Here is a 24,594-nt window from a genome sequence, read left to right on the forward strand (position 1 = left end):
AGTTCAGCTAATATAACCTCCTGCCCTACTCTATGTCTCTCTTTCCTCTATTCAGTGAGATACAGAATGGGCTGCTGGTGCAAAAACTGGAAAGAATTAGTCATACATGCCTGGTTCAGCTCCCTCCTCTTGTCTCTTGGTTATAAACCAAAGAGAACGCAAGTTCCAACCTAGTTCTCTCAGGGCAGTGTCGTAGTTCGGGAGGTTATATATCAAGCAATCATAGGCTGTGTAGCTTGTAAACAGAAATTTTTATCTCCTTTAAAAATACAGAGAATAGGATTAGATGATCTCTAAAGACCTTTCCCGCTCTCATGTCTGTGACTCTTTGTTTGGTTTTTAAAAGGTACCCTAGTAGCAGAAAATATTTGTTTTCCAGTAATGACACATCAAACTAAGGCAGTGTGGTTCTTAGAAGTGGGTGATTTTTGTCATGCATTAGTCAGGATTATTACTGGAGCACTACCATATCACTTTAAAGTCCACAAAATGTATTTCCTCTAATTCTGTTCTCTTGTGAGCCATGCCTACTACTTACGGTAAAAGACACAGTTTTTACCATGTATGTAAAAGAAAAAAAAAGAGAGACGGATGGCTATTGACATGGTAGAACTAAAGAAATTAAAAATATTTTAAAATATAGATCCTGTCATATAGTACTTGATCAAAAAAAAAAAGGTTGATATTCACGTAGTCTTGCTTTCTCCAGTGTATCCTCCACAGTAACCTTTCCTAACAAGTCTCTCTAAAAGCCAGATCTGACTACAGATCCATGCTGGCTTCAAATCCTTCAATGGCTCCCAATATCCCTTACCTTCAAGATAGAAACCAGGAGGGCTGGGGACACAGCTCAGTGGCACAGAGCCTACCTGGCAAGCACAAGGGCCTAAGTTCAATTCCCAGTACAAAAAAAAAAAAGAAAAAGAAAGAAAAGAAATCAAATTTCCAGAAAGGTACACAAGGTCTTCCTTTCTTGTTCCTGCCCATCTTTCCAGCCTCAATATATAACCTAGATTCTAGCCATAATGGGCTCCTTGAACATATCTAAGCACCTAAGAATTTATGCTTCATGAAAAATCCAAGTGTGCACAGCCTGTTTCCAGGACTCTCCTTCAGTTCTCGGGTCTACAGTTACTTACTCGGGACCACTGCTCCAACCTGACTCTAGAACACACCCCTCAATACCTTAGTTTTCCTCACTGCTTTTCACTTTTTTTATTTTTTTTTAATTTTTTTTTTTGCCTTTTTCCTTTTTTATCGGTACCAGGGATCGAACTCCTGACTGCCTGCTTGCAAGGCAGGTGCTTATTCCTCACTGCTTTTATCATTATTTTTATTATTATTGGTGTGAGTATTGTTTTAATTTCTTTTTACACACAGACTGTCAACTCCAGGAGGGCAGGAAGTATATCTGATTTTATTCTCAACATGTCTACAAGGTAGGCAATCCATTATATACACCTGGTACTCTACAGAGCAGATGCCCAAAAAATGTATGTCAAGTAAATCAATGAACAGAGGCTTTTTCACATCTGTATGTCTTGTTGCAGATCTGAAATGACTCTCCTTCCCTTCTTTATCTGACAAATTTCTGTTTTCCTTGAAGAATCAGCTCAGACATCCTTCATTCTAAAAGCCTTCCTGACATCCCAGTTAGATATGCTACCTCTGTGCTCCGGTCATCTTGGATATATTTTTATACACAGATACACCCGACTGCAGTGTTTGCTTTTTGCTTGTGTTTCTGTGAGCTCCTTAAGGACAGGGCTGTGTCTGTCATCTCTGTATGCTCTGCAGGTGGCACAGGGCCTGACAGAAGGCCTCAGTAAATGCTAAGAAACATATAAATATGCATATATTGCATTTTATTATGTAGGTTCACTTCTGTTTGCAGAAACCCCCACTGAATGAGAAAATCATACGGATAAAATAAAGCTTGAAATACAAATCCTGCATTTAAACTGCATTAAAATTTTCAGAAAAGACTGACCAAAAAAATTTGCTTTATAACGTCTTTTTTACGAATACTTTCCTTGTTATGGTTTAAGGATAATAAAATATCAAACCATCATTAAAATAATAAATAGAATTTCAAAAACAACTTAAAATCCCTTATCAGTTCAAGGAGAACAGAAATGTTCAATGTTGTACTCTGCGCAAGTCAATCATCTTAAATATTTTCTCAAGAACAAATCAGCCATGTTACTCCTGAAAAGATTCTTAAAACTTAAGAGCTCCCCTGTAAATAACCACCCCTTTATAGACAGTGATAGTGGCTGCTTTGTAAATCTCTCCTAGGTTCCTGTGTTGAGAAAGAAGAGCCGGTTGCTAAAGCAACTTCATTTTTCTTAACACATGATCCATCCCTCCAGACGCGTGAAACATTAAACATGCTTCCAATGATCCTTTAATGGACATAATTAAAACAATATAAGGATGAAAACCTACATCGTTGGGCTGCTTCTAACACAGCTATAAATGACTGCGTATCTGCCCTATGTTTTATTAGGAGCAATTACTTCAAGAAAATCTGAAGTTTTCAAGAAACAAATTTTTAAATAAAATATAACAGCCAACAAAGGACACAAACTTGCAGTTACGAGATAACTAATTCTGAGCACCAAACACGAAGCACAGTGACTAAATACTATATGTACTTGAAAATTACATACAGATCTTATTTCACACGCACAGTAAAAATGCAGTGATAAATATGTCAAGGAGCTTAATTGAGGTAATTCACAATGTACAGAGACATCAACACATCGCCTTCCATACTCTGAATACATATGCTTTTTACTTGTCAAGTATATCTCAAAATAGCTGAGAAAAGCTAGTTTAACAGCTAAAAAATTACTTTTTCATCGGAAATAAAAGGTAACTGATAGCAATGGATTCACCTTGAATCAAATGTAAACACACAACTCTCATCAGATCACTCAGTTTTACCTAGAGAAAACTGAGTCACACCTACCTAGAATCTGTATTGTCACTACTATGTTTTAAAGCTTCTTTCCTTTTTTTTTTGGTACCGGAAATCGAGCTCATGACCTCGCACTTGCCAGGCAGGCGCTTATGCCCCTGAGCTAAATCCCTAACCCCTAAAGCTTCTTTCCTTATCTACTTTGATTCCTGCAATAAAAATGCTCCAAGAACCACAGATACAGTTTGCTTGCGCCCACAGTTACGGAGGCCTTAGTGCATCCTCCATTGACCCTGTGGCTTTGGGCAGGTGTAGCACGGCACCATAAGGATCACAGTGTCAGGGGGCAAAGCTATGCCCCTCCTAGTGAGTCAGGGAGAGGCGGAGAGAGGGTGTTATAGTCAGGGGTTGCAAAGAGAGCAAGACAATACAGGACCCATGATTTACACTATTATTTATAATGGTCACCCAAAGAGTCAAATACAAGAAGTGCTGGAAATCTGTCCACACACTGAGACCCACGGAACTCAGCTGAGGGCCTGGATCCCACGGCAACACCCTGCATGAGTCCAGCTGAAGACTTAGAGCCCATGACAATGACCTCCACAAGTCCAGCTGGAGGCCTAGCGCCCATGACAGTGTCTCATGCAAGCGTGTTTCACAGATCTGCACTGAGAAGGCCCAAAGGTCAGCAGTGGAAGCCAGAAAGTCTGTGTGGTGGGGGTGAAGGATCTGTGCCAGTAGGCTGAAGGTTCTGCATTGCAGCCAGGAAGCAATGCTCAAAGGACAAGGGCTCCCCTGAAAAGTACCACAGCCATCTTCAGCAACAACAAGGTCCTGAGCTCCTCCAACAATGAGAACAGCACAGTTCATATTAGGAAGTAACAAGAAAGCCAGTGCGACAAGCTTTTCCTGGAGATTGAACACCACACATCTTCCCCTCCACACACAGAAAGCAATGCTCAACACATGGACCAGAGCTCCCCCAAAGTGAACCGTGCCACTCTCAGCGACAAGGTCCCGAGCTCCTCCGATGATAGCCACCGCCACCGAGTTCATATCAGGGAAGAAGCTCTATGAGCTCCTCCAGGAAAACCAACACCACCACCTCTTCCTCTCCAGCTCTCCTTTCTATCCTGGCAACTGTCCTGGGGGGGGGGGGGGCTTCACAGTCAGCACCACACTGATCCAGTTCAGCTGATGTTACAAGCTGACCACCAGTTATCAATCCACCACAGAGAGAGAGGCGGGAGAGAGAGAGAAGGAAGGGGCGGGGCAGGGGAGGGATCGAGAGAGACCCCAAGGCCCTAAAGTCCCATAATCCCTTTAAGGACACACCCCATGACCAAGGCCCTCCATTAGGCTCATCAAGCCATTTCCCCAAAGTTTCTGCCACCTCCTTGTAGCACTTTCCCAGAGACTAAGCCTTTAACACATGAGGTTTGGATGGAGCAGATACATCACAAGACTCCTAGAGGTTGACAGAGACAATTAGACCAGTCAGGGGACCCTTTGAAGAGCGGGGCCTGACCAACCAGTTATGTGGCCACAAAACCAGCCCTGGACAGGTGGAACAGTCCACTGTCAAATTTCAAACATGGAAGAGATCTCATCTGTTCCTGCATTATCCTCGTAACCACACTGTGAAAATACAAAGAAACCTTCCCATTTAAATTCCTCAAGAACATTCTGTCGATTTTTAAAAATCCACTTTACTGTCCCAGGAGGTTCACAGTTATTTTTTGCCTACCTTTTCCACTGAATTTCCAACTCCCTTATCTCATACCCAGAAATAACAGAAAATAAACTTTCTATCACCTCCCGTAAGATGTCTGAACATCCTTATGGGTTGTCTATGGGGACTCACAGGAGAAAAGTAAAAAATTTTTAAATTTTTCATTGGACATCAGAAGTCAAATAAGCTAATTCAAATGGGAAGAAACTAATCATTTCAAGGTTAGAGCTGGACTCAGGATGCAGAGCCACACAGCTGCAGCAGTCCCAGCAAGGCCAGAAGCCGAGGAGAAAAGCACGCGAGCCCAGGAGTTCAAGGGCAGCCTGGAAGCAAAGTGAGATCCTGTTTCCAAAATAAAACAACAAAAAGGAACCCACCTATTGGTTCTATTCGGTTCTGTTTTGCTTGACTTTACTATGTCTGATGGTAGGGGCAGCTATTTTGAAGACAACAAGAGACATTATGGTAACCATTGTTGAATTCCTATTATTTTGTTTTGAAACCTTATGTCACTTACACTGTCTTGTTTTGATTGGTTTTCTTGTTTTATTTTGCTTGGTTTTATTCTCTTTAAAATAAATTTTTTTTAAATCCAAGAAAAAAAATATAACGAAAAATAAAGTATGTAAGAAAGTGCTAATCACCAGTTCCCCAAGATGAATGTAACCACTATACATTCCAAATATGTACCACTGAGAGTGAAAGGTCCAGAAAAAGTGCTACTGGAATGCTAAACATGCTGCACAACTGCAAACATTTTATAACTGTATCTCGGTTTTTAAGGAAAAGTCTAACTCCCAAAGAAGATATATACTGATTACCTTAAAAAAGGAAGTTAGATCTAGAAATCATTGTTTAAAAATCTTGTTGTTTTGATGGCCAAGTAAACTGATCCCCTTAAAATGGTGAGTCCACATAACTAAATGTGGAGAACACGCAGAACAGAAAAACGTGAGGCTTCAGAAACTGAGAATCATGGGCTAGGATAGTTCAAACCCAGCCTGGGTAACTGAGCAACTTAGTGAGAACCTGTCTCAAAATAAAAATTGTAAAAGCCAAACAAATCAAAAAGCCTGGGGCTTCAGTTCAGTGTGAAGACCCTTGGTTCAATCTCCATTACCACAAAAAAAAAAATTAAAAATTGAGACTAAAACAAGTTAAGGTTAATTTTTCTTGTACTAATCCCCCCTTGAGATTAATTCTGTTTTTTTCTTACTGTGATATCACTAAGGTGCAAACATAAAATAACCTGTTATGCATATGGGTCTCCCACAACTACAAAGCAGAAACTAATTTTCTCATCAGATACACCACTAATAAACAATCAAATTAACTTTAAATGACAAATAATGCTGTTTTTACTCAGTCATCGGCTGTTTACAGTCTTGTGTTTTTTTGTTGTTGTTTTGTTTTTTGGTACTGGGGATCAAACTCAGGATCTCACACTTAACAGGCAAGCACTTGTGTCTCTGTGCTACATCCCTGGCCCCACAGCACAGATCCTTTATGCTAGCCTTGAAGTCTTTAGTGAGCGAATTTGTAACAAAATAAAACCACCAGAAAAAAGTGAAAAATTTCACTGCCTTATGTCTGTATTACCCACATACCTATGAAATATAATTATGTATATAAAATTCTTATTTTAAAACCTAATCTGAGATTAGTTTTAAATTCTATTCCATTGTAAATTTATTATTTACAACCTTTATATTCTCTACTTTTGAGATAACCAAGCAACATCTGTAAAAACCAAGTATCCAAAAGCATTTTTAAAAGGTTATGAGGAAAGAGAGTCAATTCATGCACAAAGATCTTTAAACCCAGAAATTAGCTGATAGTTCATCTCTACCCCACCCTTAAAATCCTTCAGCCAGTAAATATCTTGCCAGTAAATATCTATGTTCAGAAATTTTAAAATAAGCAACTGGAAACTCTAATATATAACCGGATACATCTTGGAAGCAAGATACAAAAAGTAAGAACAAAATCAGTTTCCATACCATGACATCAAGACACCAAAACTGGCTCAGAAAATATATGTATGATTTGGTAAAATGGGATTAAATCCATGGTAGAGAATCTAGATGATGCCTACTTTACTCCTTTCTCTTCAGAGCAATATATTAGATTTCCACTCAGGGAGGTAACAAACTATGTAATCTCAGAGAGGGATACAAAGCACCCAGCCAGGGAAACCTTGCTTTCCCTCTCCATACCTGCTGGTTCTTTTCCTTTGTGGAAAAGTCATAAGTAATGTTCTGATTTCTACTAGTTCAAAGGGAGGGAAGCCGCTGTTTTTCGCTAATGGAATAGTCTCTTCAGCAGGTTTCTGCTGTAGTTTTTACTGTACAAAGTAATGCCTTAAGAGTCCCCAGCTGCAGAAGTTGAGATCACAAACTGCAGTCCAAAACTGCCCCCTCGAGCAAGGGGGAGGACAGCCTGCAGAAACTGGCTGGCCCAGGACAGATTACCAAAAAGTTACTGTTACCTTTTAAAGAAAAATTGGTACAGTTGATCTGATCAACTGTTTCTGCATTTAAAAGGCTCTCCTAGCCCCTCTCTGACTGGAGTAAATTAAAATCCTGTCAAGAACCATGGAACCAACCAACCTACACAAGGATTTTTCCAAACTGAGGACATCAGCATGTGAGTCACCTCAGATTCATTCCGCCAGAGCCCCACGAGGCTGAGACTGCCCGGAGCAGAACAATCGTCTCACGGAGGGAGACCAGGCTGAGCATAAGGACTTCAGGAGCCACTCTGCAAAACCAGAACCAAGACCGTGGTCAAGCGGGCTTCAGCCGACTCCACAGAAGCTGCCACTTCGGTTTGTCAAGGACTGAGTCTGCTTCTCTCCTTGGTCCAAGCTCTAGGGAGCTTCTCAAACTGAAGTCCCTCTGCTTTTCCTAACTTTCTAAATCTGCCTTAAAGATCAGACTGTGCTTCTCAAAAACAAAAAGAGCAAGAAAGAAGAAACGTGGAACCATGGACCTTGGGCCCTGCCTTCTTACAGTTGCTGTCTCTGGCTGAATCTGGACAACCAATACCCTAGCGTCAATTGTGATCATGATGGTGATCAATCGTGAACTCACTATCCGATCATGATGGATAGCATTTGCTGATGCTACAAATAACTACAGACTGGGCATGGTGGGACAAGACTGTAATCCCAGGCTGAGGCAGGAGGATCACTGTGAGTCTGAGGTGAGCCAGGGCAACACAGGGGTTCAAGGCCAGCCTGCACTACACAGCGAGACCAAACCAAAGCAGCTCTACAGATCACTACCACCATTCGACAAACCAGTAAACTGAGGGAGCACAGAATGAATCTTAGCAGAGTGCTTGCTTGTGGGTGATGCTCTGGGTTCAATCCCCAGTATGAGCGGGGGAAAGACATGAAATTGATAAAACAAAGGCTCAGGAAGGTCTCTGCCTGTTTATCAAACAGTATAATCATGAGTCTGAGTTTCCATCTTTTTCTGAGAATGAACAGATTTGTCCTGGATTAATCTTAGAGAGCACTGTGTCCAGAGAAACATAGTGTTCTTTGTTTCATGATAATGCTAATGTTTCCTCAGCCTATCCATTTGGATAAAGCAGATAAACAGATCCTTGGCTGAAGCAGGCCGGGAGACCAGAACAGGTCACCCTCATTATGAAGTCCTAAAACACTTCCACCAAACCCCACGTACAGAATAATGGCTCTAAACAGATGAACTGTAACCACCTTCTCTTCTGATTTCTAAAAAATGTTGCAGTAATTTCCACAGTATGAATGGATGAATTTCTAAGAAATACATTGCCACTGTATTGTTCCCAAAATATAATTATACATTTTTGTATATTTTCACACAAGGCAGAAGTATGATTTTAATTATATTATAAAACCAAACATCACTGTTGATAATGTTTGTATTTAGGTATTTAACTGGTACTCATTATGTCTCTGCTGGTTTGACCATAATTTTTAAAATTCAGTTCTCGAGGTTGGGGATATGGCTCCGTGGCATAGCGTCTGCCTGGCCTGTGCAAGGACATGAGTTTGATTCCCAGCACACACACAAAAATCCATTATCTACTAAGCTCTCTTTAACAGAAACTTTCTACTGTATATATAAACCTGACCCTTTAATTCATTCATTTATTTCAGTTTCTTAAGACAAGGTTCAGGCTGGCCTCGAACTCACTATGTAGCCCAGGCTGGCCTCTAATTTGCAGTAATCTTCCTGCCTCAGCCTTTGCAAATGCTGAGATTACAAGTGTGTGCCACCATGCTAGCATGACCCTTAAATTGCTGAATTTTTGAGGGATGTAATGATCAACTGAGATTTGTAAACAAAATACTTTTAAACCTTTTTTAAAGCATATAGCTATCAAAATGATAGTTTTACATTAAATAGAAATTCATAGAGGTTCATTCATATGTATGTGATTCTGTCAAAGTGAATCCAAAGTTAAATACAGATGTTAATTATAGTTTTAAATAAAATTATAGTTTTAGATTATAGCTATAAATAAAATATGACTATATTTTTAAATAATCACTATTTTTAAATAAAATATTATAGTTTTAAATAAAATATGAAAGTATTAGCTTACAATTTTACAAACTCAATGTGAATATCTATAAAACATTACCAGCTGCTAAAAATTGCTAATAATTATTTGTTATTCAAATTTTACATGAAATAATAAGCACACTTTGCAGGTAGACTATCAGTGAATATAAAATTATGCAAAATGATAATGAAGGAAATAGCTCCTTAACTGAAAATATTATAAATAGTATTTCCTGAAAGCAAACAGCAAGATTATGACAAAACTTCATTTCTGTTAACAGTTCTTATATATTCACTGGTCCTGGAGCATAAAACCAATTAAAACAATATTAAAGAGAAAGAAATCAATAGTATTCAGAAATCTTTTTAAAATTCACTCAAACTTTGGGATAGAAGAGGAACTGATGATGGTCTGTATTGTTCTTAGATAAAAACTGAAATTATAAGTCTACAATAATTTGATGACAATCTATATAATGTTCAATTTTCTTAAAAAGTAAATTTACCAAATCATATATACTCTGTATTTAACATCAAAGAAACTTCAGACAAGCTCAAATAGAGGGAAGTCTGACAAAAGAACTGACCAGTGAGCTTTAAAAAGATCAAGGTCATGAAAGCTTAAAAAAAAAAAAAAGTTACGGATTTTGTCCGGGTTATAGATAATAGAGACCTAACAACTAATGCAGCATAACACCCTGGATTTGATTCTGAACCAGAAAGAGGACACGATGGAACCAACAGAAATTTCAATAAAGTCTACGGATTAGATCAATGATCAACAAACATTTTATCAACAAATATTTTACTATACACACCAAATGGTAGTGGAGATTTGTGGGGTACGTTAAGTCCTCTGCAGTGTACTCCCCTTTGCTTTTAATAATGGTTTTAAAATGTGAAATCTGTAACTCACAGGCTTCACAGCAAAGATCCTGCAGGTCTGATTTTGATAACCATATAACTGGGCTATAACATTAACTTTCAGGGAATCTAAGTAAAGGGTACCCAGGAAACTGTACTGTTCTGTAGCTTTTTCTAAGGATGAAAATACCTCAAAATGAAAAGTTACAATAAATAAAATGCAAACCATCATCAGGTATTCCCATGTCAGATAAACTAATGCATAACAGCTACGACAACAAAAGTGAACACTGGCCTGGCTTCCCTTCCGTGAAACCACCGAGGGCTCATGAGGCACCCTCTGCCCGTGCAGACTGCTCTTCCTTTCCCATCCCAGAGTCTACCCACGCCTTAACTCTCCCCACTTAGCAATCTTCCCTACTGTCACCCTGTCTCACCCCCATGTCACACCTAAGACCCCACCTTCCTTCTTAACAGGAATGGTGGCTATTATTAAACACTTAAAGGTGCAATCACTTGATGTCTGTCTCACCTACAAGTTCCTTCTAGGAGAGCAGAAATCGTGGCCATCTTGCTTAAGGCTAGATTCTCAACACTGAGCGAGGGCTTCGCACACAGGAAATGCTCCATGTGGTTTGTGATGGATGAAAAGGCAGGGTGAGCGGACCTGCTCACTGTAGTTCTACTGAAGGGAGCTAGCACAACCAGGCAGACATTAGAGATGGACTAAGAACTCCTGGATACAACAAATCACTTATAATTACACCGTCCAGACATACAATGAGCAGCTTTCCAAGGCTCTATAGAGACTCAGGGAGATTTTGAAAAACAGCTGAAGAAAAGATTCAAAGTAACAGGCTAGACTCACATGGTTCTTAAGTTTCTCTAAATTTATATTCTGGTTAACACTATTCATAAGCAATTAGAGGATACTCACATGGTACACTTATTAATGAATGAACAGAAGCATGACCACAAATCTATAAATATTTTGTAAAAGTAGCTGCTGTTAACTATAGGTAGGGCAACATAACTAACAAGATAAGCACTGCCAGTTAACAAAATTAATAAGAGACATGCAGCCTCATCATAATTTATCAGGGCAAAAGGGTACAGGTTGAATATAGTGAAAATATAAATTGGTAAGTTTACATACAACAAATGGCAATTTTTAAGCTGATATGCTAACAGTATTACTAACCTATTTGATTTGATCTACTTCTGCCTAATTAGACTTGTCCTATACCAAAATACTTAAAGCAAAAACAAAATTATAACATGCTTGCTCATACCATTCTTACTGTAAAGCATTAAATCTATTACATCCGAAAAGTAAAGCTTATGCTATAAGAAACAGATTAAATCATCAGTGATATTTATATATTATGGTTACACAGTAAAAACTTTAACACCTATTGATATTTGGGCTTTAGAGATATCATCAGAGTGAGTGACTAAAATATCAGCCAGATTCTCTTCCAGGGTGCCTTGTTTTTTTTTTGAGACAGGATCTCACTATATAGTTTAGGCTGGCCTTGAATTCACTATAAAGCCCAGACTGGCCTTGAACTCATGGCAATCTTCCTGCCTCAGCCTCCTGTGTGCTGCAGTGTGCCTCTTGAAATATCCTTTAAAGTAAGTTGGTATTACTTTTTTTAAATAAACCTGTGTTGTTTTGTTTTGTTTTTTACAAGTCAGGAAGGCATTATTATGTCATAGAACATTAAAATATTTTACCAGGGCTGGAGAAGTAGCTCAGTAGTAAAGCAAATGCTTAGTATACCTGAGGCCCTTGGTCCATCCCTGTATATCACCTTCCCTAAAAAATGTTAGTTAGTGTTTTAGTTCAATGTAAACATATTGAAGGAAAGTAGTTTCTTAGCACAAAAAGCTATAAATAAGGAAGTATTTTTCTCACAATTTTTATTGATATGATTCATAGGTAAAATCCATCCTTTTAAAGAACAAATATCAGTGCAGGTTAAATAACTCACAAGGTTCAGCAAACATGACTCCTAATTCCACAGTCTCTCCATCACCTCAAAGGGAAGCCTCCTGGGAACCAGCAGTCCTTCCTTATTCTCTCTAGCTAACAGTAACTACTGCTCTATTTTTTATCTCTATGTTTTTTCTAACTCTGAACATTTCATACAAGGCAAATCACACAGTATATTGGTTTTTGTGTTTGATTTCTTTCACGTGACACAGTGATGTCAAGGTTCACCCATGTCTGTTACGTATCAGTTCTCACCTCCTGTTTATTGCCATACCTTGTTTAGTCATCAACTGAACATGTAAGGCATTTCCACTTTTTGGCTATTTTCAGTTATTCAACTATGAATGTCTGCATACAAGTTCTTCTGTGGATATATGTTTTCATTTCTCTCAGGTTATCCAGGATTGGAATTGCTAAGTTACATGGTAACTACATGCTTATAATTCTGAGTAACTGCTAAACTGTTTCCAAAATGTGTGTGCCATCATACATTCACATCAGAAGTTCCACATCCTCCCCAACACTTGTTATTTAATTGCTTAGGTTACTGCCATCCTAGATAGCCACTCTGAAAAATAAATCTAGAATGTTTTGAAATTTAAAAATTGTAGACAAATGATTATCCATCCTACCCAAATCAAGCTGATTTTACAAAAGTTGCAACTTAACCTGAAAGTTAGTCCTAACAAGTCTGATGAGGTGGTCATTTCCCCAGCGTTCTAAATGAAGATGCATACCACTCAACAAAAAGTAACAAGCGATGTCTTGTTATAAAAGAGTTTTCCTGAAGTCTGATGTCTGGTTCAACAAGTCATTAACATATTTATTGCTTCTTATATTGACCAAGTATAATACATTAGCTACACTCCATGTTGTTCCAAATAAAGAGCTGAGCAACTATTAAGAAGATGTACAAGGCAGTAAGATGAGCTTGTTTGGACATCACGGAACCACAGGCAACCTGACTGATGTGGTTCCTGCTGAAAGGAACTGAAAAACTTCTGGAGAAATTTAATACTCTGCACTGTGTTAATGAACTGATAAAACATAAAGAATATTCAACAAAATAACCAATAAAAGCTTGGCAAGAAATGGCAAATAGAAAAGTGAACATAATTTTGATGAACTGGAGCCTCGGTTTCTGTGACCACTGGAAGCTCAGGACACAAAAGACAAAGCTTAAAGCTCACCAAGGAAAGTCCAAATGGACAATGCCCAAAAGTTGGCATTAGTATAAGACTACACTAGAAATAAACCTAGCTTTTATAGGGGTTTTACTTCTCTTGAACTCAAGGCATACAATGAAAGGAAGGAGAAAAAGGGTCAACTCGTAAGTAAAAGGCATCCTTCAAAAAGTTTCAGCCAAGCCTCGTACTTCCTGAGTGGTTCAAATATGTGAAGTTACTTGTTTAGCTCAAAGCCTGCTCAAGTATCTAGCAAAGGCAAAAACAAATCCCAGTCACAGGAATTCCCAAGGGATAATGTCCCTAGAAACAGCAGCTCATAGCTAAAAGTCACCGAATATGTAAATCAGCAAGTCCCATAGTAAAAGCCAGTAGACTAGGACCCACAAACCTTCGACTGTTGTAACTCTCAGACATGGAATATAAAATAATCGTGTCTGCCACATTTAAGGCAATAAAAGGAATTCAAAACAAGAGTGAAAACAAGTAGCCAGTAGACATAAACAAGGCCTTTTCAAAACGACTGTGTGGAAAGAAGTCAGACAGAAGCCCTGCAAAACCCTACAAAAGGGGCTGGGACTTGGGGTCCACCTAGTGCTCAGGAGGCTAAGGCAAGAGGATCAAAAATTCCACATCAGCCTGGGCAACAGAGCTTGAGACTCCCATCTATTAAAAATAAACAAAAACTACAAAAGGGAGATTTTCAAAAATCCCAAAAATTAGTTTAATGGTAGATTCGTGCTTACTTTGTTCTGACAAAGTAAGCAAACTTAGGAAGCCTATCTGAGAAGTTACCTGGAATTCAGTAAGGAGTAGAAAGAATTCAAGACAAATAGAGGTTAACAAGAGATGGGTGGTAATATGTCACCTAATCAAAGTTCCAGAAAAAGAGAATAGAGAAAAGACAACAATGGAAGAGTAAGTGGTTGGGAATTTGCTAATACTTATAAAAGACATCAATCCAGAAACTAAGAATCTAAATGAACCCAAAACAAGCAATAAAAGGATTCTACGTCTAGACATAATAAAATGTATAACACTAAAAACAGAAACTACCTTAGAGTCCGGTAGAGAGAAGAGACACATAACCTTCAACCCAAAGAATATATCCAGGGCCGGGGATACAGCTCAGCGGACAAGTGCTGCCTGGCAAGCATGAGGTTGTGAGTTTGATCTCCAGTACCCCCTCCCCCCAAAAATCCAAATACTTGGAAATTAAACCATATTTGTAAATAATTTATGGATCAGAAAAGGTCTCATAGAAAAATCAAAAGATAGTGTACTGAATTAAAATGAAAACAAAACATAAAAATCCTGATACATAGCATTAGCAGCACTAAAAGAAAAATTTTTTAATCAATAAATGCATGCATTAAAAACAGAAAAAAGAAGGGCCAGGGATTTAGCACAGTGGCTTAAACAGCTGCCTGGCAAGTACAAGGTCGTGAGTTTGATCCCCAGTACCCAAAACAAAAGATTAAGAAAAAAAGAAACGAAAGAGTGTCAAATTAGCTAGAAAAAGCATCACAAACCCACATGTAGCAGAAATGAGAGTAGAAATCAAAGACAAAAGAAAAAAAAACAGAAACAATAAATGAAACAAATAGCTAGTTATTTGGAAGCTATTAGCAGGTTTTTTAAAAAAATCTGAAAAATGTAACAAGTCTAACAAAGATTAAAGAAAAAAGACACAAATTATCAATATCAGGTATGGAGCAGGTATCACCACAGAATCTAAAAACATCAAAAGCATAATACAGGGATACACACTATGAACTCCACACATAAAATTAAAAACTCAGAAAGAAAGGAGCCAACTCCTCAAAAAAAAAAAAAAAAAAAAAAAAAAAGGAAAACTACCACAATTCACCCATTGGTAGTAATAATTTCAACAGCCCTGTAACTTAAGGAAATTAGCTTAAATAGAATTGAACTTTTAAAATTCTAAAAAGAAGAAATCTCCAGGCCCATACGGTTTCACTGGAGAGTTCAACCAAATATTTAAGAAGTTAATATCAAGTCTACACATTTTCATCCAGAAAACACAAGAGGGAAGGAAAAGTTTGCAGTTTCTTATATGACACTAGTACTATGTAATGGCAAAACCAGACAAAGACAGAGCAAAAAGCCATACACCAATCCACTCATACATAAGGATATAAAACTCTTTAAACTATTAGCAAATAGAATTCAGCAATACATAAAAATCATCATTCATCATAATTAAGTAGATTCTATTGCAGAGAAAAAGCAGGGCTAACTCTGTTTCAATATTTGAAAATATATCAATATAATCTGCCAAATTAACAGGGTAGTGAGAAAAAATTAATCACATCACAATGCAGAAAAAAATTTGACAAAATTTAGTAAGAGAAAAAGCAGGGCTAATTCTGTTTCAATATTTGAAAATATATCAATGTCATCTGCCAAATTAACAGAGTAGTGAGAAAAAATTACATAATCACATCACAATGCAGAAAAAAAATTTGACAAAATTTAGTACAGTACCTTCTCGTGACAGGAAAAAACAGAAATAGGGTGGAAAATAGAAATAGAGGGGAACTCTCCCCACCCGTTAAAGAACATCTATAAAAACCTACTGTCCCATTCCACTTAAAGGTGGAAAATCCAGTGCTTTCCTGGTACAGGGGAACAAGGCACCAACACATTTTGTCACCACTTACTCTACAGAGTGCTAGAAACCAAGAAAATGGGGGAGGGAAACAGATTTGGGAATTAAAAAAAAAAAATCAAACCATCCCTGTTTGCAAATAAAAGACTGTCCATGGTAGAAAATGGGATCCAAAGTTCTTTAAAATAAGTAAGTAAAACTAGAACTAATAGGAGGGTTCAGAAGGTCACAGGACACGATACCATACAAAAATCATACCAAAAAATGGACTTTTTTGTTATTGTGGGGTTTTTTTTGGGGGGGTGGGTGTTTGTTTGTTTTGGTACCAGGGATCAAACTCAGGACCTTGCACTTGCCAGGCAGGTGCTGTGCTATTGAACTATATCCTCAACCCAAAAATCAACTATTTTTTTAAAGAACTCAAGACTCCAAAATTACAAACACAAAACCACTTGCAATCACTCAAAAAAAAAACTTAAATGTTTATATGTAACTCTAACAAAACATGAACCAGACTCATACTTAAACACTGCACAATATGCATGGAAGAAAGCAAAGATATAAATGCAGAAAGCTATGTCACATTTATGGAGTTAAACAATACGGTAAAGATTTCAATCCTCCCACAATTACATAGGTGTACCAAAATTCCTATCAAAACTCCGCAAGAGTTTCTATAGATTTAATCAGAGGTTATTTTACAATTCATATGTATACAATGAACTAGAATAGCTAAAACAATTCTGAAAAGAAAAATGGCAAGAGTCTATCCGTTTGAAAGGCTCCCTAACTGTGCAGCAGCAGTTTGCAAGACTGTGTGACAGCCCAGCGAGCAGACACACAGATCAATAGGACTGAATACAAAGTCTTCAGCAGATCTACATGATACAATGTTTGATAGAGGTGTCAAAGCAATCCCAGGGAAGAAAGCCTTTTCAAGGCATATGCTGGAGCATGTGAACATCAGCAGGCAATAAAATGCACTTTGAACTATGTTGATACCTTGTATAAAAATTAACTCAAAACAGATCAGAGTTAGATGTAAACACCTTTAGGAAAAAAATAAGAGAAAATCGATGGAATCTCAAACTTGGCAAGAGTTCTAAAAGGCACCAAAAGCATGATCCATCAAAGGAAAAACTGATAAACTGGCCTTGATCAAAACTCAGTATATCTAATCTCAAAAGACACTGTTAACTCATAAATTATATATATATATTGTGTACAATTTTTTATATATCAGTAAAGATAGGGAAGACACTGTTAAAAAGATGAAAAGACAAGCCTAAATAGAGAAGCTATCTGCCAAACATACAGAGAAAAACTTATTTGCAAACCACTACATAGTGGAATACTACCTAGAAAATGCAAAGAATTCTCAAGCTCAGCAGTTTAAAAAATCCAACTAGAAATGGATAAAAGGCGTGAATATATATTTCACCCAAGAGGATACAAATGGCAAGTAGGTATGTGAACTGTAGCTATTAGTTAAATGCTAATTAAAACCAAAATGATCAGTACACACCTGTTGTGGACGAGTCTCTGTGCCCCTCCACCACTATCTAAAAAAAAAAAAAAATCACATACATTAATGTTTAATTATCAACTGATTGTTTTAGGACCTGGGACCTCTGGAAGGGGGTGGAGTGCTCATGATTGGGGTTAGTACCCTTATAAAACAGACCTCAGAGAGCCTCTAGTTTTTCCCCCTTTTTCTAGGGAAGACACACCAGGAAGTAATATCTAACCCCCAAAGCAATCTTTCCCAGAACTCAACTGTGCTGGTAGCCTGATCTTGCTTAATAGCCATAAGAAAGAAACTTCCAGTGTTTTCAAGCATAAAACACAGAACTTTGTTATAGCAGCCCAGATGGAGAGGACACTACAAGAATAGCTAAAAATGGTGCTACTGTCACTGGGTGCAACCACGGTAACACAGAGTAAAAGATCACTGGAGACCAGACTGAGTTCCTCCACCGAGAGAGAGGCCCAGGGGGGCTACCGCCACGGAGCGCACCCAGCTTTATGGAGATTCCCAGGAGCAGCACTGAAGCTGAGCACTGTCTGGCTTTTATTTGGAATATGAGGGTAAGAGAAAAAAGGAGGAGGAGGAGGAGGAGGAAGAGAGGGTAGGGGGAGGGATGGAGGAGGAAGGGGTGCCTGCAGCAGCAGTGTGGGCAACAAACTGTCTCAAGGCTAGGCGGTTTTCTTGGGGAAAGGGCAAGGTCAACGGTCAGACACAACACGCCCCTCAATCTGAACCTCTTGCTTAACTATTCATGCCTCCGCCAAGTCCCCAACATGGTAATACCAAACGGTGCTGTGCTGAGGGGACCGGGTCACACACACTGCAAGTAAGCACGTAAAATGGTTAGCTCCTCCACAAGGTGGTAGAGTTTCTTTAAAATATTAAATGTAACTGCCGTAAAACCCAGATGTTGCACTCACAAACATTTTTCCTAAAGAAATTATATGATCATACAGAAAAATGTACACAAATATTTATGTCAGGTTTATCTTTAATAATGCAAAACTGGAAACAATTTAGATATCCTTCATTGAGTGGGTGGTACGTGTGTACCACAGACACTACTCACCAATAAAAAGAAAAAAAACTATTCAGACGCTCATAAACCTGGATAGGTCTCTAGGGAGAATGAATAGAGAAAGCCAATCACAAAAGGTCATGTATGGTATAATTTCATTTACTTACATTCTGGAAGGGAAATCATAAAATACAGAACAATTCAGTGATTGCCAGAGATTGATGTGGACTGGAGTCCAGAGCGAAAGTGTATGTGGTTTTCCAGAGAAAAACAGAAACAAGAGTTGCTGCAGAGAGATTCAGCAGTTACTATGTAGCATTAGGGGAGTCCCCTGATACTATGTCTCCTCCTGTCTTGCTCCCCAGAAGTTCTGTGCTGCTGTGTTTATCTATTTGTCTTGTTTCTTGCTTCTATACACCTCCAGGGAAAACCGTAACACTGATTCTGGCATCGGTGCTCTCCCCATATCACAAATGGGGAAACTGAAAGACACAGAGGTCCCCCACACAGTGCCCAAGCTGGGAGAGCCAGGATCCAGCACAAAGTCTGCCTCCAAAGCCCGCCAGCAGTGGCCCCTTCTGCGGTACGGGAGCCCCACTGGGTTTTTTGGAGGACAGGCCAATGCCACACTGCACTGAATAACTGCACCAAGTGCTGTGCAACTTCACGATAACCCTCTGAAGCAGGGTTTTTATTATTTTCCAGAAACTGGAGCTGAAAGAGGTTGAGTCATGTGTTCAGAGTCTACAGCCAATAGGTAGAAAAACCACAACTGGGCACAGGGGTACCTGACTTCCCAGCCCTCATGTTGTTCCAGGCTAACACTCCACCTTCCACATTCTATGCATAAACCACCATTTCCTGAGAAAGCTAACCTACCAGACAACTTGTGCTTGTCAAACATGTATTGCTGTATTTGTTTGGAATCAACACTGAATCTCTCGGGAAATAGTCCTTCCTGAAATTAATGAGATTTTATGACATGAGAACACATTCAGATGAAATGAAGGTTTTGTGATGTTGGAAATTACCATAGAAAGGTGCCTAAAAGCCTTTGGGGTTAAGTTTCAGTTCAATAGATTTGGAAGCCGATATGATCTGTATGCAAATCTAACCCCCCAAAAGGCTTGCAGGTTAAGAGTCATACTTGAGGATACAACATGACTAAAACTTGATGTTGTATAAGTACATTTTTGCCTACTTTTTAAATAATTTACATTATTCAACTATTATTAAAGTTTTTTTTTTGTTTGTTTGTTTGTTTGTTTTGTCTTTTTCGGTACCAGGGATCGAACTCATGACTGCCTGCTTGCAAGGCAGGCACTTATGCCGCTGAGCTAAACCTCCAGCCCCTATTAAAGGTTTTAAAAGCACAATTGTATAGCATTAACAACCACTCCACAAACATTCATGTTGCATATAGTTGCCTTCTTAAAATCCGAAGCCACTCCCATTTTATTTATCTAGTGCTGTGTTTGTTCCAAAGTGAACTGAAAATAGCTGAACTCATCCTCATGGTAACTTGAGTGGAATCTCCCAATGGGCAGCAGCCCTGGGTACTACATGCGCCCCTGGGGGCAAGTTCCCCAGTGAAGAGGGAGATGGGGATTCACTCCACAAGGCTGTGGGGAGGTTTCAATCCACTAACATATGAAAGGACCACAGCCTCCTGCATACAAGGATCGGGGTGTGATCTGTACTGAGGTTGACATAGCCTCGGGAGAAGCACAGAGTGGATAGAAAGACAGACACCTTTCAGCTTGCCCTACTCTGAAGCTGAGTGAGTTTGAAGAAACTCACTCAGAACCTGATTCTCCATCTCTCCTCTGAAAACCTGTATCCCTTTTCTTCAACTGAGACATGGTTAAAACCTTGATTCTCAAGGAAAAAGCATAAATGCATCTAATCAACCACCCACTTCTTTGGGGAGGGTGATAGGTTTCACTGTCAACCTTCTGGAATACATTCTGCAGCTTCTGTGACAGATACAATTGGGATGTCCTTTGGGAAGACCAGCCAGCATTTCCCTGGGGAGGTCAAAACTTGATCATGTGAGTTTCCCTAGAGCTAGGGAGATGCAGGAAAAGAACAAATAGAATAACATGAAAACTACAATGCTAACTTACCAATAGAAAGTTTCATATGTGTCCTTAGGTCCTGACAACTGAACTGACTAACAGCTCTTTCTTTCCATACAGGAAATCTATAAATAGGAAGCTAAATTATAACCAATACATGCTGGAACAGCCCAGGCAGAAGGACCAGCCTCCACCCTCTAGGAAGCACATCACCTTCTCTGAAGAAGACTGAAAAACACCCAGATTCCTCCTCTCCAGTTCTCATTTTTCCAGATTTCCGTGTGCCTATCCACCCTCCGCAGTGACAGTCTTTCTTTAGATATGCTAATATCACCTATTAGACAACTCAGGTCCCACTCTTCCTGCCTTAAAGCTGAAAGAAACAGACATCTTTTACGATGTCTTCTGCAGAAAGCTGAGCTCTATTATGGGGATTTTTCTTAAGCCAGAACTGAGTTCTGACCCGGCACCCCATTATCACCTTCTTGTTCTTAATCTTCACTTGGATATTATTCTCTATCACATCTACTGACCTCTTTACACTTTTCCCTCTTCTGTATTTCACTAGTGCAACTGATACAACCTGTCCACTTCTTGAGTGTTTTCCCCTTCATTGCCTTTAATGGAATTGAGTTCTGCTGGTTCTGCTCATGAGGCTTAAATTGCTCTGTAGCAGTAGCGATGGGTCCCAGTCCACCTCCTAGAATCAGGCACACCTAGACCCAAACCCCTGCTCTATTCCTTACTAGCTAAGTGCCCATGGGAAGATTACTGAACTTCTCTCCAGGCCTTTCTCCTCTACTCTGAAACAGACATAACAACAGAATTGGCCAGTAAGTGTTGGCACAATAAGCTTACTGTGACACAAAGTAATCACTAAATAAACACTAACAATCTTCTCTGTGTTCCTATTTCTTAGCTTCTGGTACTCTATCTTTACACCCCACACTTCTCTCTGGTAGTACTGAGAACTGAACTCAGGCCCTTCACATTGAGCTGCATATATCCTTAGTCCTTAAAAACAAAGCTTCACAGGGTCTAAGTCACCCAGGCTGGGCTCAACCTTGCCATCTTCCTTGGCGTCTGCAATACTATACGTTCCATATTTTTCTTCTCTACCTTCTTACCTTAGGACCACTTAGAAAATGGTATACACTTACAGAGCCAACCAGAGTGATACCACCTTAATGTCCTCTTAAAAGTGTATGTACACAGACCATGAGTCCCAAAGAAACAATAAAAATCCTGTGTTGCTAGGACTGCAACAAGGCATTTGGCCAGGTCTTTATTATGCCCATCAAGGACAGAGAAATGTAAGATGTACTTAAGAGGATGCCCACAGCCTTAACTAGCAAGTACTCATTAATGAACTGCCATCCACGAGACAGGAAGGTCTACCAGCAAGTCTCTGCTGCCTTCCACTAAACTATTTTATTAATAACTTGCAAGAAGATGCAGAAGGTTACTATATTCCTGTTCGCATCCAATATGTGCATGACAAGCACTGAGGAAGAATAACTAACCTATAGCATAAAACGGCCAGGATTTAAAAACCACAAAGAGTCAGAAAAATGGGTTCATTCTCCTATAATAGCTAAGGAATCAGTACCTGTGTCCAAAAATGTATCTATAACTTTGAGACGGGCAAGTAGTGGCTTAATTGCCACGTGTATTTTTAAAACCCAAGTTTAATGTCTTTATGGTGACAGCTAGTTTATTTCAGTGTGACAGCAGAGCTCAGTGTGATGAGAGGTGAGGCTCCGAAGGACTCATGTGACCCTAGCAGAAGCAGGAGCAGCACCTCAAAAACAAGGGTTGGTAACCATGTCCCACTCTAAGCAAACCAGACCACAGATGAGATACCACCAACCTTTCTAGGGGTCATGGGCAAATGTTCAGAGCAGAACAACCAGGATGCTGAAGAGTCCAGACACTATTAACACTAAAGAAGGGCAAAGGGGGTGGAGACTTGTAGATTTGCAAAACAATAGCTCAGAAGAAAATAATGGCTACCTTCCTTTAGTCATTCAATGAGCTCAAAATTGAAGCCTATGTCAGGAAAGGCTTCTTGATTATGAGAATGCCCAGAAATATAAGGACAAGACAGTCAACATCTGCAAGAAATCCCTGTGTATATTTAGATACTCAAATGTGAAGAGTTGTAACAGCCATGATTTTAAAAAAATTTTTTTTGTTTTATAGTATCTCAGAAGATACAAACAGGACTTGTGGAAAGAAGCTGGAAAGTAACAGATTTCAGTTCCTTATAAGGAAGAACATTTTAACAGTCGAGGCGAAGGGAGGAAAAGCTGTCTGCCTCTGAGAAGCCTGCAAGGTTCCTGTCAATAATGGTGTAGGAAGACGGGCCACCGCTAACATAAGACAGGCATTAAGCTGGACCACAGGTGACCCTCTTCCCGCTCCACACACGAAGTGGTCTTTCACTGGATTCATCTTATTTGGGTATTTCTGCAACCCCAGCTACCTACAGGGGGGTATTTCCAACCCGGAACCTGCTACCACCCAAGCGCCACTTTCTAATTGGGAAGAGGTCTGAGCACAACACAAATGAGGAATAGGAAGAAACTGACCCAATCACAGATGCCACACAAACACATTAGCACTGCTCCATGTGCCTCCGATTGGAAAAGAAAATGCAAGGCTCCTCTACCCGTTCATTCACGAACACAGCTGAAAACACTCAACGGTATTCAATTAGCGTAAATAAGAATTTCTCATACACTGCATTTCTGGTTGTGAGCCATTTTCTCCTAACAAAGACAAAATAAATTTAACTTAGGATCACTTGGAAAATCTGTGTCCTTCAATAAGCATTCCCAAACCTTCGATCTTCAGATTATTCGTAAACGAACTTCCCAATCTATTTCTAAAGAGAAACGTTTCATCAGATAGAGAGGACCAGATACCAGGCACTAATCAAATTGTGGCACTCTGATTAAATGGCTACTTAAATCTAATCTGTTTAAAAATCACAAGCAGAATAGATAGAAAGGTTCCAGGCCATTTAGTTTTGGCCACATTAAGATCATTTAAGCTTACCTTCCCTGCCTGACTACATCAACGCTGCCACTGGGTACTGGAGGAGTTTACCCTCCAAAACTGTTCCTTTTAACTTCGTGGAACAAACCCCCACACTTCAGCGCTGTCTTGGTTTTACAATACAACAAATGGGACACAGCTCGCTTTCCAAGGGCTGTTTCTCTTCCACGCGGTCAGAAAGACAAAAGTGAGGGAGAAAAAGAGCCCCCCCCCTCCCCGCCACGGAACCCCCGGCCCTGAAAGGAGCACTCCACACACACACCGCCCGGGCTCCCACCTCTCAACTCCCCAGCCGCCTGCCCGTTTCGGGCACCGCAGAAAAAGAGACTGGACTCCCGAGCCGGGCCCCGCTGCGGCAGGGACCCCACGCGCCCCCACCCGCCCCCCGCGATCTCCGTCCGCAGCCCGAGCCTCGGCGCCGCGGCCCAGGCGAGCGCGCAGCCCGGGACGGCAGGGGTCGCCGCCGCACTTACAGTGGCACCATCCTAGGTGACAGCACCAGTGCAGCTTGAAGCACTTGCCATGGCTGTGCGTGGCACAGATGGACAGCCCGTCGCACGGCTGGAAGTCGGGTCTGCGGGCGGCGCAGCTCCGCGCCAGGGCCTGCGCCTCGTCCACTTTCTCGCTCTTCCAGCCCCGCTCGGGCGCCGGCGCCGCGGCCGCACTCATGTCCGCTCCTGGCGCGCCGGGGCTACGGCCGGGGTCGAGGTCGGGGCCGGGGACGCGGCGTTCGGGCGGCAGCGCCGAGCGGCTGCAGACCAGGGAGGGCGCGGCGCGGGACGGAGTGAATGCCAGCGCGCGAGGCAGCGGCGGCAGCGGCGGCAACGGCGGGAGCGGACGGAGCGCAGCGTCCCGGGCTGCCCTGGAGCCGCCCCGGCGGGCGCTGCGAGGGGCGGGGCCTCCCCGCCTCCCTGCGCCCCGCCCTCCGGCCACTGCGCACGCGCACGCGCACCCGCGCCGCCCTCCGGCCCCGGGAGAGCCTGGCTGCTCACGCGCGTCCTGCGGGGGAGCGCGGGC

General features: G+C 40.5%; 1 protein-coding gene across 1 annotated transcript in view; it reads right to left on the minus strand.

The window, feature by feature from the left end:
• CUNH3orf70 (chromosome unknown C3orf70 homolog) overlaps positions 1 to 24,473 on the minus strand; it is a 62,612-nt gene extending 38,139 nt beyond the window's left edge. Inside the window, exon 1 of the mRNA XM_063261178.1 lies at positions 24,051 to 24,473. Coding sequence (XP_063117248.1) covers positions 24,051 to 24,246 — 196 coding nt within the window. The 5' untranslated portion in view covers positions 24,247 to 24,473. The remainder of the gene's footprint in view (positions 1 to 24,050) is intronic.
• Between the last annotated feature and the right edge of the window lie 121 nt (positions 24,474 to 24,594).

The sequence above is a fragment of the Cavia porcellus genome, unplaced genomic scaffold, assembly GCF_034190915.1.
Source record: "Cavia porcellus strain 051 isolate PalLab524CR breed Dunkin Hartley unplaced genomic scaffold, mCavPor4.1 scaffold_14, whole genome shotgun sequence".
Classification (NCBI taxonomy): domain Eukaryota; kingdom Metazoa; phylum Chordata; class Mammalia; order Rodentia; family Caviidae; genus Cavia; species Cavia porcellus.